At 42.9% G+C, this 14,002-nt stretch overlaps 2 protein-coding genes across 5 annotated transcripts in view; one reads left to right on the top strand and one right to left on the bottom strand.

Annotated features, from left to right (window-relative positions):
• Window positions 1-2,509, bottom strand: part of VPS13C (vacuolar protein sorting 13 homolog C) — a 164,793-nt gene extending 162,284 nt beyond the window's left edge. For 2 of the 4 annotated variants that reach the window (XM_033107370.1, XM_033107371.1), the window contains exon 1: window positions 2,288-2,509. In XM_033107370.1, coding sequence (XP_032963261.1) covers window positions 2,288-2,387 — 100 coding nt within the window. In that variant the 5' untranslated portion in view covers window positions 2,388-2,509. The remainder of the gene's footprint in view (window positions 1-2,287) is intronic. The other 2 variants (XM_033107373.1, XM_033107374.1) reach the window with 1 other exon arrangement.
• Window positions 2,510-9,067: 6,558 nt separating this feature from the next.
• On the top strand, window positions 9,068-10,659 carry C2CD4A (C2 calcium dependent domain containing 4A). Its single transcript, XM_033108711.1, has one exon. The coding sequence runs from the start codon at window positions 9,352-9,354 to the stop codon at window positions 10,597-10,599; it is 1,248 nt and encodes a 415-aa protein (XP_032964602.1). The 5' UTR covers window positions 9,068-9,351; the 3' UTR covers window positions 10,600-10,659.
• The last annotated feature ends 3,343 nt before the right edge of the window (window positions 10,660-14,002 follow it).

Here is a 14,002-nt window from a genome sequence, read left to right as displayed (position 1 = left end):
AGCAGTAACTGTAAAAGGTCATGACTTATAGCTTCCTTTATAACCACCACAAAAAGGTAGCAAAAATTTACAGAAGTGGGCCGACTGTACTTCTACTGCATGCAATTCCTGGGGGGAAAAAAATGAGTTTAGTTGCTCAGGCCTATTATAAAGTTAATGTTGGCCACTGGCAGAATACCTTATTCTGAAAGGAAGAAAATTAAGATGAAAGAAAATTTCTTTTCCCACATTTTGCCAAAAAAGAGAGAAGTAAATGAAATAAAAGTGTGGCATTTTAATTTCAGTTGTGAAAAAGTTCAAAATCCTCAGGCAGTGTACTTTAAATTTTCAGTGAAAAACATTTACTTTAGAATCACAGAATATTGGCACTGGATGGATACTTAGATGTAACCTACTCCAACCCCTAATTTTAAAGGAAAAATGATTTGGTACAGAAGGAATCTTCCAAGGTATCCATAAACTTTATTTAATTTTTAAAAATGTCTGCAGCAAATAGGGCACAATGTTGTAACTTGGGTAAGTGATTTTGAGCAGTGATCACTACTCAATAGGAATATTATGTTATCTTTTACAATTTTTTCTTTTAAAGTGTAAATTAAGATGAAGAAACTAAGGCCCACAAAGGGAAATGGTGTCCAACACAGCAACCTAGAACCCTGGTTTCCTAAATGCTACTCCAGTGCCTTTTCAGATTTCAAATGTTTACAAACTAGAAGGAATAATTTGTATTATTAGATAGTACTTTGAAAAAAAACTTTGATCCCTTCAGAAGTCCCTGGACATTTAATTCCTTAAATGTCTCCTTCTTTCCTTCTTTCTCTTGCATTATACTTACTATGGCGGGCGGTGGCATATAAACAAAGGATGTATTGTTGGGCAAACCACACTGAATCAATCAAATGATCAGTAACTTATCAAAAGCAGCCTTCTCCACAATTTAGAGCAGAGTTCATGGTTCTATTAACAACACTGCCCAATATAAATATATGGTTCACATATGTAATTACAGTTGACCCTTAAACAGGGCAGGTTTAAAAAAAAATCTGTGTATAAATGGATCTCCCTAATTCAAACCCATTCAAAGGTCAACTGTATAAATTTTAGGCTTTTTTTAAAAAGTAAAAAGAAACGGGGAATAAATTTTAATAATATATTGTATTTAACCCAATATAATCAAATATTATCATTTCAACATATAATCAACATTAAAAATTTTGAGATATTACACTCTTTCTCCTACTATTTTCAAAACTCGGTGAGTATTTTATACTTACAGTAATCTCGAAGCCCACTAACCAAATTTCAAGTGTTCAACAGCCATAGTGGCTAATGGCTACCCTATTGGACAGCGCGGGTCTATAAACTATCTGTTCACGGAATTAAAAGCAGTTCCATTCATTTGAGTAATTCTTTGGATTTCCCTCCAAACCTGACAAAATTCCCAAGTTTGTTTTAGTTAGGAAGTACCCTCAATGTCCCCAAAGCTTAACGCACAGTAAAAATAATTGATTAACGAGTATGCAAGCATACTACTTGCTGCCTACTTCTATGCACTTAACCCCTAGGATAGAAACGTCGGCATCAATTCTTCGGCATGCACGTAATTAATGATGATGCTGGTCTGAGCTTGAATTCCTTTCTATCGCTCCAAAACAAACCTTAACAGTCTCCTTCTTTTTGAGGGAAAAGTAAATTATGAAAGGAAAAAAAATCACTTTCTCCGCAGCTGAGAAGTATTAAGAGTGAGAACTCCTATCCACACGCCTTTCGTAATGCTCTTCCCCTGCCCAATCCCTTCCCAAATCCTGCCATCCTAGGGAAGGAAGCCAGCTCCTGGTCGCTATAAAATGCCAAAGAAGATAACTGCGAAACGCAATTCCTTTTTCTTTTTCCTTGATGCCACTTTATTTGAGCGTGTGACCACGGAGCCACCCTCACTCCACGCGGTGCGGCAGCAGAAAGGGTATTTTTATGCAGTGGAACCAAAGGGGCCACACTGAGGGCAGCGAGAGGACCCCATCCCCACCCCCCACCCCAAGGTAGATAGGGAGTGGCAGGGCAGGGGCTTGGGTCTCAGGGCCGGACCTAGAAGCGACGGAGGCGGGCAAAGACCTCCCAGCGCCCCGCACCTGCCGCCCACGGAGGGGGCCCCGCCGAGCGCCCTCCCCGGAGGCGGAGTCTCGCGAGGAAAAGGAAGCAGGGCCCCGGCAGGAGCCGGGGCGGGGAGCCAGCAGCATGGGCCCCTCAGCCAGCGCCTGCAGCCCGCCGGCCGGGCCCTCTCGCTTACCGCCCCAAATGCCCAGCTTCAGCTGGGACTTGTTCAGGTTCTCTACATAGTCCCCCAGAAAGCGGTTCAGCAGGTCTGCGACCACCGACTCCAGCACCATGGTGGGACTGAGGCGCGGGAGAGGGAGGAGCCGGAACCGCCAGGCGCAGCTGAGCCGGTTCCCACCCCGCGCCAGGAATGACTGCCCCTCGGGCGCCGGCGCGCTCCTGCGCCGAGCGCGTGACCCGGCCTGTGCGCAGGCGCGCCGCCGCCGCCAGGGGCCGGGAGGTGCTGGGTCCCGCCGCAACCTTGCTGCTTCGTGGCGGGCCCAGCCGAGGGCGTGAGGAGCGGCGGGAAAGCTGGCTTTGGGTCGTGCCGAGCGGCCTGCACCAAAGGAAAAGGATATTAGAGCAAAGGAGGTTAGGAGTTACTGAGCATAGGGACATCTCGATGGCCGCTCGGCTTGCCGGCCCTCGCCTTCTATTGAGCGTGAGTGAGCCGAGCTCAGCCATCGCGGGAGAAAGCTTCGCGTCGCCTCCCCAACGGGCGCGGAGCTTCCCAGACCTGGAATCCATACTGACCACCTCCTAAGCAACCACCCTTTCAGGTGGAGAATAGGAGGCTCTGCACCTTTGTTGGGCGACTTACCAACTCCGCCTGGGGCAAGGTCTCCGCTTTTTGCTTCCTGAAAACACTTTAATAATTTAAAAGTGGGAGGCTAGGGAACAGAACCGCATTATAAGATGGCAGATAGTATAGGAACTGACAATGCATTCTGTTATTAACTCGTTCTTTTATTCCCTTCTGTTTGATTTCGCTCTTGATTAACTCAGCCACTTCTTAAACTGCCTTATTATGGAAATAACAGAGCGTAGTACTTCCTGTTTTTAGTTTACTGTGGGTTACCAGTTATTTGTACATCGCTTTCTTCCATGCTATCATTGATCTTTAATGTCGCAAGATGTTGAGAGCAGGGCTATTATAATTCAAGGACTTCCTATGTTAGTGAAATATAATTACCCGTTGATAAACCAATTCTCTTTATAGAAAGAACTGGGCGTATTTTTTTCTAAAATATATTTCAAAAAGCTGTTGAGATACAAAAAACAAACCTAAGAAACGATAGATTTGTAGTCCCACGCATTTATTAAATGCTTTGCTACATAATACATCTGAAAAACTGAATTGTTCTTAAACAATTGCTGTAGACTGAATGTGTTTCCCAAAATTCATATGTTGAATCCTAAACCCCAAGGTGATGGATGGTATTCGGAGGTGGGGCTTTGGGAGGTAATTAGGTAATTGGGCAGGGCCTTCATGAGTGGGAGGTAACCCTAATCAAAGGGACCCCAGAGAGCTCCTACCCCCTCCCACCCTGTGCAGGCATCTCCAGAAGACTGAACCGGGAAGTAGGCCCTCACCTGACCCTGAATTGGCTGGCACCTTGATCTTGGACCTCCCAGCCTCCAGAAATGAAAGATAAATTTGCATTGTTTTTAAACCACCTAGTCTATGGTATTTTGTTACAGCAGCCTGAAAGGACTAAGGATCAAAAAAGAAAAGTCATTTCTTCAATTCAAAGTCCACTGTAGAAGAAAAAAAGTCTAAATGCCTATAATTGGTGTTGTGTAAAATGGATATAAAAAAAACAATACTAACCAGTACTATCAATATCCACCGTCAAATGGATATAAAAGAACCAATACTAACCATTACTATCAATATCCGTCAACCTCCACTCCTGCACACAGAAAATAAATTCTTAACCATTTGTTTTTCCTAGCTCAATCACCCTGACAAAATACCTCGGAGGCACTTTGCACTTCACCATCCACAACCAATTAACAGCTAAGTCTGTCTGTTCTGCTTTTGCCATATTTCCTAAATTCTCTTTATGTCTCACCTGGACCATGCAATCACCTAACTGGCCTCCTGGCCTTCAGTTTTTCCCTTCTCCATCCATCTGAACACTGCCACTGAAACTATTTTCCCAAAGCACAGGTGAACTCAGGTTAATCACCTGCTCAAAAACACCCAGTAACTTCCTAGTGTTCAGAAAGCCCTCTTCAATCTCCCCAAGTTGTTTGTAGTCCATCTCTTAATAGTCCCTCTCTCCTTGTACACTCTCACCAACTAGCACTGAGGGGGATGCAAAAAAGCTATATTAAGTTCTGGTTGGGACAGTCTCATGTACATAAAAAGTTTAGAAACAATGCAAAGATACATGAATAACAGTGCAACATGACATGAAAGATGCCACAGGCAGAATGAAATGGTCAAGCAAATGGAACAGAGATATAATCTGGTTGGAGAAGTGGGCAATAATAATCCTGTAATAATTCCTTGCACTTCTATGGTAATTCATACTTTTGAAAGAATAATTAATATGGGTGCTTTTGCATGCATTATTCCATTTTATTAATATTTTTTCAGTCATGCCATTATTATGCCATGGTATGCATTTTCATGTAATCCTCACAAAAGATCTGTGAGATAAGGAATGCAGGAGATATTGTCCCCATTTTACAGGAACATTAAATGCTTTACCCAAAATTACACAGTAGGTAGTAGTTTCCTCCAGCTTCCTGAGCACTGCCACCCTTTTTTCTCAGTAATTAGTTAAATCACCACTAGGCTACTAATACTTCTCAGAGGTTTTACTTTGAAAGAAAGGTTAATGACAAAATAGGAAATCTCAGGGCAGAGAATTCAGCTCAAAATTATCAGTATAAATAATGCTATTACCATACAATATTAAAAGTTTTTACATTTTAGTATTTTCCTTTTTAAGTAAGTTTTGAGGGATTGATTATTACGTGCACACAATAATGCCCCAAATTTTCCATACTTCTTGAAGTAAGAAATTTACAGTCCTAATCCAAAACAAGCTATAATTAATGTCAAAAACACCACTAGCACTCTAATGTATAGCACAATACCAAAAGGAATTTGGGTACAGAGATTTAAGAAAATAAACATTCTAGTAATTATAATTCTTAGATTAATTCTGGCTAAGATCAATGAGAAGGACAACAAAGGCAACTAAAACTAAACTGCAAGTGAGGGATTGAACAATAAACACGGATGAGCAAAATATTTTTTCTGTTAAAAACAAAAGTCAAAATTACTGACACTTAAAAAATAACTCTTGCTTAAAAATTGAAAAATAAGAAATTACACCTTCACACTACCTCACACCCACATCCCATTATCCAACCCTGGAGTTTGTTGAGAAAAATAAAAAGGATTTGGGGGAATAAAAGGAAATAGAGAAGAACACTGGAGAATAAGTGTAACATGGATGGACTGTCAGAAAAGTTAGCAAGTTTAACTGGAAGAAAGCACAGAAGTGGATTGCAGAACATTAGGGCCAGAAGAAAACAAACATCTAGTAAATCCAACCCTCTTACTTGACACATGGAGACACTGAATGCAAGAGAAAATTACGGGATTTGCCAAAGTCCCACAAGTTAGTGACTATTAGAGCTAAAACCCAAGTGTCCTGCCTCCCTGGTCCCTGTTCTTTCCATTACTCCATAGTCTAGTTTTGTTGAACGAGATGGGTGAGTCAGAACACCAGTATTTTATTTGGTTTTAAATTCTCTTCTTGCTTGCTTTGACATCCAACCTCCTATATATTATTGTTTAACTTTGCTTTAAATTGTTCTGTTTCCTTCTACTCCAAGAGCACCTCTTGCCTCGATGGTGTGTGATCTATTTATGCTTAGTTCACAGAATTATTTGCCAGTTTCATTACTGGATGTTCCCATGGCTGTAGTTATGAGCTCGGAACAGCCACAGACTTCCTCTGAGTAGATTTGTGTGTTCCAGGCATAGGGCCTCACCCAGTTGCACCATTCTCCCAAATACTGCATGGTTTGTGCTTCCAAAGTAAGTTAAACATAAGGTTTAATGGGGTCACGGGAACAAACATGAGAGGGCACATCTCTGCTGTTTTCAAATCTTACACAGGAAATGCTTCTAAAGTATTATGAAGAAAGTGAAATTATAACAAAAACAAAGCAAATCTGCTTTGCTTGACCAAGAAGAGAATTGTTTTTAAAGGAATCCATGTGTGAATCAGCTAATCCCTGACCAAGCAAACCTGTATAATAATAACAGCTGTTAGCCAGCACTTACTGTGTGAGAAGAATTTCATGCATTTTTTAACCCTCAACTAATCTCATGTGGTAGGTATTATTACCTCTATAATATAACATGGGCTCAAAGAGGTTAATATAACTTGCCCACGTCCCATTGCTAAAATGTAGCATAGCAGATTTGAATCTAGGACAGATTCACTCCAAAGTATCTATTTTTTCACCCCTACATCATTTCTCATGCCTGCTGCTTTTTTCCTTTTTCCCACCACAACATGGCTTTGCTTAACTTCTCAGCTAGCTTTTCAGATTGTGAGCCTCGCCAGTTTAACCAAGGGTTGTCTGGGCTCTCAGTATCTCTGAGCTATCAGCATCCTGTCTCCTGAGAAAAGCTGAGTCAAAACACATGCACATGACCTTTGATTATATAACTTGGTGATCATTCTCTAATAGATTTAACACTGGCCCAAGAATTTTGACCAGGAGTGGAGATGATATAAAGACAAAGAAGTAGCTAGTCAAGGTCATGGTAAACCCAGGGACCCACCAACCCTGCCCCCCTCATCATTTCATTCCCCTCCTGACGGTTGTACATAGCTGATACGAATTTGTACAGCCTGGATCCACCTGCCTAGCATGGTGGTTGGACCCCAGGAAGCATTCAGTAAGTATTGCTTTGAATGAATAAATGCATTAATGAACATTTGCTCTCTTCTGCAACAACAGTAAATATAATATCTGACATTGTGTATGTCAGGCTCTATGCTAAACTCTTCGTATGCATTATCTTATTATGTACTCAAACAACCCAATAGGTAGATACTATTATTATGAAAATGATGTGCCTCTTATAAATTCACTAATCCCATTACCTCCCACAGGCCTCACCTCCTAATTTTACATTTGATATTGTGGCTTAGAAAGGTTAAGTAACTTGCTAAAGGTAACATAGGGAGCCACCATTCTAGAATCAAAAACATCTCATTTCAGACCCAATTTTCTTGATCACTACATTTTACTATCTCCCTTTTTATTGATAATAATCATTGCTTCTATGTATTTAGCACTTACTATGTTCTCAGCACAGTGCTAAGTATTTTACATTATTGGATTCATTCAATCCCCCAAACAACTCACTTAAGCCTATTAGAAAGTATTATTTCCCAGCGTGAGTGGCCAGCAGCCATTGTGAGCAGCCGCAGGCAGGGAGAGTTGCCATTGAGCTGCCACGAGAAGCTGACCAACTGGCTCAGCTGCGGGGAGCACAAGGCTCATAAGACCAGTATAGGCCAGGAAGCTGTGTCCTACACAACTAGACTGAGAAACAATGGCTTGAACCGGAGTGGCAGGAGGAAATGAAAGAAAGGGGGGGGGGGAAGTATTATTTCCTCCATTTCCCATCACTGTAAACCTTATTGTTAAGATACATTAAGAGTAATCATAATTTGCAGCATTTATGTGACATTTCTAAAGACTGTATGCAAATAAAGCACAGTGCCCATGGATGTATATCCTGGAAAGAAAATGCACATGCCCCGTCCTGCAATCACCTTTGTATGAATTCAATTTATTAACCATTATTTGGAGAAGCAATTAATTTGCAAGGCAGTATCTTTGGCAGAAATAGCATATACCCAAGCGCTAAACAAAATGCTTCAGATCTCTTTCAACCTGAGATAGCTAGAAGCAACTCTCTTAGAGAATGAACACAGGTCAGTCTCAAAAGGAAAAAAAGATCTCTCAGTAGGCTGTGCCAGATGTGGTCAGGGTGCCTCCAAAGGATGATTCTACAGCCCAGCTGTATTCAGGTGTATATTTTCCCAATCAAAAATGAGCACACATGGTTTAAGAAGTGGGTTGTGATTTTTTTTTAAAGAGAAGTATGATACCATCTTACATGTAATCTTAAGTATATGCTACATGATTTTTTTTTTTTTTTTTTACGTATGGATTTCCCCCTATAACCCAGATCAAGATATGGAATATTTCCAGCATCCCCGCCCAAAAATAACAAAATCAGAACAGAAACCAGAAAGCAAGTTAAGGAACGTTGAAAGTTGGGCAATGGAAAGGCTGGGTTTGGGAAAGGGTTTTAGGTAAGAATAAGACAAACCCGACTTTTATCTTCTTTTAGTGGTGGGTGTAGAATGCTGTGCATTTCACATCCATTATGTCCATCCATCCTCACAGTGACTCTGCGATATAGTAAAGATTTAACCCTCTTCTGCACGTGAGGAAATAGAAACTCATTCAGGGTTTCCGAGGACAACATGCCCACTCTAAACAGGAGAGAAAAATAACTGGATCTCCTGAATTTGCCCAGCAGATTCAGCTACGTGGCAGAGGGAACGCTGGGGGTGGGGAGGAGGCCTGGAGTCGGATTACCAGGCAGCGTAGCTCCAGCGGGTTTATTGGTGGGCGTTCCAGGCCCCAGGTATAAAGGCTCAGGCCGGCTATCGGTGGACAGAATTACTGAACCCTGCCGCGCTCCCTTCCTGGTCCGCACTCCAGACGGAATGGTTCCATGCCCCTCGTGGTCGGGGCTCCATGTAGAATGATTCCTAGACCCATCTGACGCTGGACCTCAGGTACATTAGATGGGCTACACAGCCTTGCTTAATTTCCCCGGGGACTTGTTTGAGGCTCTTAGACCCTAAAAAGAGAGACTAAGCCGAACGTCCTGGGGGGGGGGGGGGATAATTATTTTAATTCTGAGGACTAGAGTGCAATAATCCAAGGATTCAGTAAGTAATTGCACAAGCAAAGCGCCTGTTGGCATCGGGACAGCGCTAGGCCAACATTTTGAGAATCTCCGCCTTAGGCCAGCGAGGGCGGATCGAGATTAAAGTAAGAAGCCCCGAAATATACGTGACAACGGAATAGAGAAAGGACAAAAGAACGATTGTTTTTCAATCTCTGAAACAGAGTTTGCAATAGCTTGAGGGGGCGCAGGAGAAAGCACCCCAAAAGTAGAACGAGATAGGAATGGCTACGCCCTGCAGGGCTCTCTCTCTCTCTGACGATCGGTGTGCCCTTGTGGATTGCAGGCTGCCTAGCTCCAGCAGAGGGTCGTCCAGATCCGGCACCGGCCGCCTGATGTCGTGCCTGGAGCGGCTCTGCTTGGATCCCCTGCGCCTCCTGCGGGGCGGGAACCGGCGTCTACAGAGTCAGGCCCGCCGAACCACTGCCACCATGCGCATAGCGTGCGCAAACGTGCTCACGCCAGACCGCATCCCTGAGTTTTGCATTCCCCCGCGACTCGCGCCCTGCCGGACTCTGGCTGCCCTCAGGGACTCCTGGGGCAAGGAAGGAAGGACAGACGACGGCGCGGGGCGCACGGACTGGGACCCGCGCTCGCAGGCCGCACTCTCTTTGCCGCACCTGCCCCGCGTGCGCACCGCGTATGGCTTCTGCGCGCTGTTAGAGAGCCCACACACCCGCCGCAAGGAGTCCCTTTTCCTTGGGGTCCCCGGCGCCTCCGTGCTCCTGCAACCACCCACAGCCAGGCCTGCGCTCCGCCCTCGGTCCCACGCCTACGGCGGCGGAGGAGACGTCCCCATTGGTCCCCAGGGCGGAACCGCTGCCCCTGGGAGCCCCAGTAGTCCCCGCCCGCCCTGGAACTCGGTAGCCCCGCGGCCCCGCGGCCACCGCCTCCTGCGCGCCCCCGAAGGGCTGCTGAACCGCGTGCTAGCGCGGGCCCGGAGGAGTCGTGGCCTGGCCCGCGCCCGCTCCGTGTCCAGCGGGGACGCGGCCGAGGAGCGTGGCGCTAGCTCCGGGTCCCCGACCCAGGACCCCTCCGCGTCCCCTCCGCCGTCCCCCGGCCCGCGGCCCGAACGCCTGGAGGCAGAGGGCACCGTGACTCTGGGCCACGCCGGCGGCGCTCTGCGCCTGGCCGCCGAGTACAGTCGGCCAAGCGGGCGCCTCCGCATCCGGCTGCTCGGTGCCGAGGGCCCCGCGGGAGGAGCGGCTGAGTTCCCCGCCGTCGGCTGCAGCGTCAGCTTCGTCCTGCAGCCGCCGGGCAAGACGCGCCAGCGGCGCAGCGCCGTGGTGCGCCCGAGCTGCAAGGCGGTCTTCGACCAGGACTTTTGCTTCGACGGGCTCTCGGAGGACGAGGTGCGCCGCCTGGCGGTGCGCGTCAAGGCCGAGAACAAAGGCCGCGGCCTGGAGCGGGGCCGTCTGCTGGGCCAGGGCGAGCTGCTGCTGGGTTCTTTCCTCTGTTCTGAGGGCACGTAGGTCTGCCAGTTGGTGACACTGACAGCAGCTTTATACAAAATAAACGTGTATTTATTCTTCTCTTGAGGCCTTTGTTCCAATCCAATATTGGCAGAGATGATACTGGTTTAATTATCACAATGGATGTGATATTTTGTGTAGATGCCTTCAAAATTCTTTTCAACAAATGGTATGGTGGTCTGCAGTAGCGTTTCCCAGTGTAGATAGCCAATTCCATTTCATTCGTTCCCCACAGTCACGTTGGGAAATAATGAATTACATGAAGTATTAAAACTAAAGAGTGTCTTGGCAATCTATTTGTTCCAGTCTCCTCATTTTAAAGCTTGTTCATTCCACAACATCCACTGAGACCATCTTAGAGCATTGATTACTTTTGAAGTATTGTTTAAGATCCTGGACAAGAAAACGAAGCCAAGAGAGGTGAAGTGACTTTCCAAGATCAACAGTGAATTAGTAGGAAGAAATCCAAGGTGATACCCTTGACTACATCTTGTTGGAAAAGCAATGTAGAAATTTAAACCATTTTAGTATTTTAAGCTTAAATAATTATGATCGTTTTACAAGTATTAACTTGTAATGCTTAAAACCACTCTTAAGAAGTTGGCATCATGATGTCATTTTTCAGATGAGGATACTGAGGCACAGAATAAAAAGCAGAGTCAGGATTTGCACCTCGGCAGTAAGTGTCATACTCACTCTCTGTAAGTAATACCACAGTATCTGAAGGGCTCGTCTCAGTAGTGTGACAATGCAGCTCACATCTGAAATTGTGGACTCTGAGGTTGGGGTCACCTCACATTCCTCACCCTCTAGTGAAAGAGCAAATTGGTTGAAATTAATAATTTATTATCTTGTGCCAATGACTTTAGGCATTGAGGTGAGCTGGGTCTAAAGCTCTGATGGGGAAGCTAACTGGCCTGTACAGAATAAGGGGTGCAAGCTTTATTGGCACCAGATGAGTTAAGGTGCCAGGGCAGGGAGTCAAGAATATACCTATAACGTTGCTCTACCTCTGGCTTCTGAAAATAATAGGTTTCCTATGTTTTAAAGGATGATTTTCCTTCATCATATTCACCGTCAGCCATGTATATTTCCTCTTTTCTTACACATATAGGAGGAAAATGTGTCCGAAATGAGGGTTGAAAATATTTAAATTTGTGGTATGGTGTTAAATATGACTATATTATCAGTCTCCATTCAGAGATGATTTCTGCTTTCACTAAACTGTTGACAGTTTTATCCATTGGTGCTTATGAAAAATGCCATCTAGAACAGAGTTTGTTTTAGTCACAACTCGGGCATTCACTGAAAATGGGTTGTGGTGGGTATTTATAATAATCATTTGAACAAATGTGAAGAATAACTGAATTCATTGACAGTCAAAATCAACCACATCCAGAAGCTAGAAGTAGTTGACCAAATGAATAATGACATAACTATAGCTCAGATCTATCATGTGCTCTTCTGTGTATTCACCATTTTTTTGGCTTTCAAGCCAACAGGTTTTTTTTATTAATGATTAACCTTTATGATTTTAAGAGTTTAGTAGAGTAACTAATACTGATACTGAGTTCACATATGTAGTACTTTAAAAGGAGAATAAGTGGAAAGTGAAAACAATTTGGCTATATACAAAATTATTGTGGGGTTTTATTTTTGTTTTTCTTAAATAAAAACAGATCACTTTGATGGCTTAAATACTAAAATCTTATTCCAGAAACATTGCGATCATTATATTGTCACTAGATTATATACAAGTAATAGTTTGGGGCAGGAGTGTCATTTTATTAAGAAGGTAAATCAACGCATCTCAGGGACATAAATTTTCCATGAAATAAATGGTGGGTATTTCCAAACAGATCTCCACTAACGTCAAGTTATGATTGGTCAGATAATGTAAGACAGCCTAATCAACATTATTTAGAAATGACTAGAATAGAATCATAAATCACAAACCATGGAATTTTAAAGTTGAAGAATCATCTTCAAGTTTAAGAATCATTTCGTGCAAATCTATGTATCATAGAAAAGGACCAGAGAGGCAAATTGTAGATTGCTCCAAATCACAATTAGTAAAAGAGCTGGGACTAGAACCAATTCTGTTCTCATTTTGCTCTTCAACCTTGGATCACTACTTCCAATTAGAGAGAGAGAGAGAGAGAGAGAGAGAGAGAGACATTTGCACATAAATTATTTTGCATCGCTGAACTAATTTGAATTTTTTGCATTTAAAAAGTCTTACTTACAATATCCTTTTTGTGTGGTATCAGCTTTATTTGGGGGCATTTAAATTTGGTTTGCACTTTGCTGCCCTCTAGTGGATCCCTCATGTGTTTTGTAACTAGATCTGTCTCCTTAGTATCTCAACCAAAGACCAACCTAATGCTGGAACCCAATGACCTTGAAGATGTGTGCTAATATCAGATTATAGTAAAGATTCACATCGCAAAATATCTAGATACAGCTACCTGAGTGTAAAAGGTGCCAAAAAATATTTTAGATTAGAAAAGAAAGGAGAAGAAAAACTCCCCAGTAATAATGAAGCTGGGAGTGTGTGGCAATGGCAAGGTTGGTTGCAGAAACTGCTTAAGAGTTGTCATGTTTCTCATCACTTTAGTCATGCACATCTTTTCCACAATTGACATGGTGAAGTGATTTTTTTGTGATTTAAATATATAAACATATTCAAAGAAAAACCCTACAAAACAGACCAGGAATACATCAGTTTAAAAAGCATTAGTTAAAAAAAGAAGAAAAGAAAATCAGTGAGAAAAAATAGCATTATTTAGATATGAATTTAAGAATCAAATCAACATCAATGTCATTTGGTATTACAAAGATAGTGCATTTTACACCTAAAATACTGCCTTTAATATGGATCAAACATGCCTAGAAGATTATTTCTTTAGAATCTAATTTTTCTTTTACACACAATTCAACAATTCACAAATATTTTCCCCATATCCATTCCCAAGACTTAGGCCAAATACTATTTTTGGTAAAGACATTAAAAAGACACAGCAAATTGTGGGTACAACGTGATCTCTATGATATTAAAGCAATAATATATGGTATATGGTATAATATGTGGTAAAAAGGGTACAAACTTTCAGCTTTAAGTTCTGAAGATCGAATACATAGCATGGTGATATAGTTGATAACACTATTGTATAATTGGTATTTGCAACGAATAGAACTTAAATAGAAGCAGGAGGAGGAGAGGAAATGTGAGGTGATTAATTAGATTGGGGAAGCAATAAAAATATATAAGTGGATAAAAAGGTCTTCACAGGGTTCATTGAGAACATCTATCATGGGGCAAACACTGTTCCAGATTCTAGATTTCAGCTGTAAACAAAGACGCAAAGTTCCTTCCTCTTATGGAATTAAGTTTTCAGAGGTG

Source organism: Rhinolophus ferrumequinum, chromosome 6, assembly GCF_004115265.2.
Source record: "Rhinolophus ferrumequinum isolate MPI-CBG mRhiFer1 chromosome 6, mRhiFer1_v1.p, whole genome shotgun sequence".
Taxonomy (NCBI): Eukaryota; Metazoa; Chordata; class Mammalia; order Chiroptera; family Rhinolophidae; genus Rhinolophus; species Rhinolophus ferrumequinum.
This window is presented reverse-complemented; position numbering and strand designations above follow the sequence as displayed.

Excerpts from the sequence above, each read along its gene's own strand:
- C2CD4A (XM_033108711.1), top strand. The coding sequence starts at position 9,352 with ATGGCTACGCCCTGCAGGGCTCTCTCTCTCTCTGACGATCGGTGTGCC.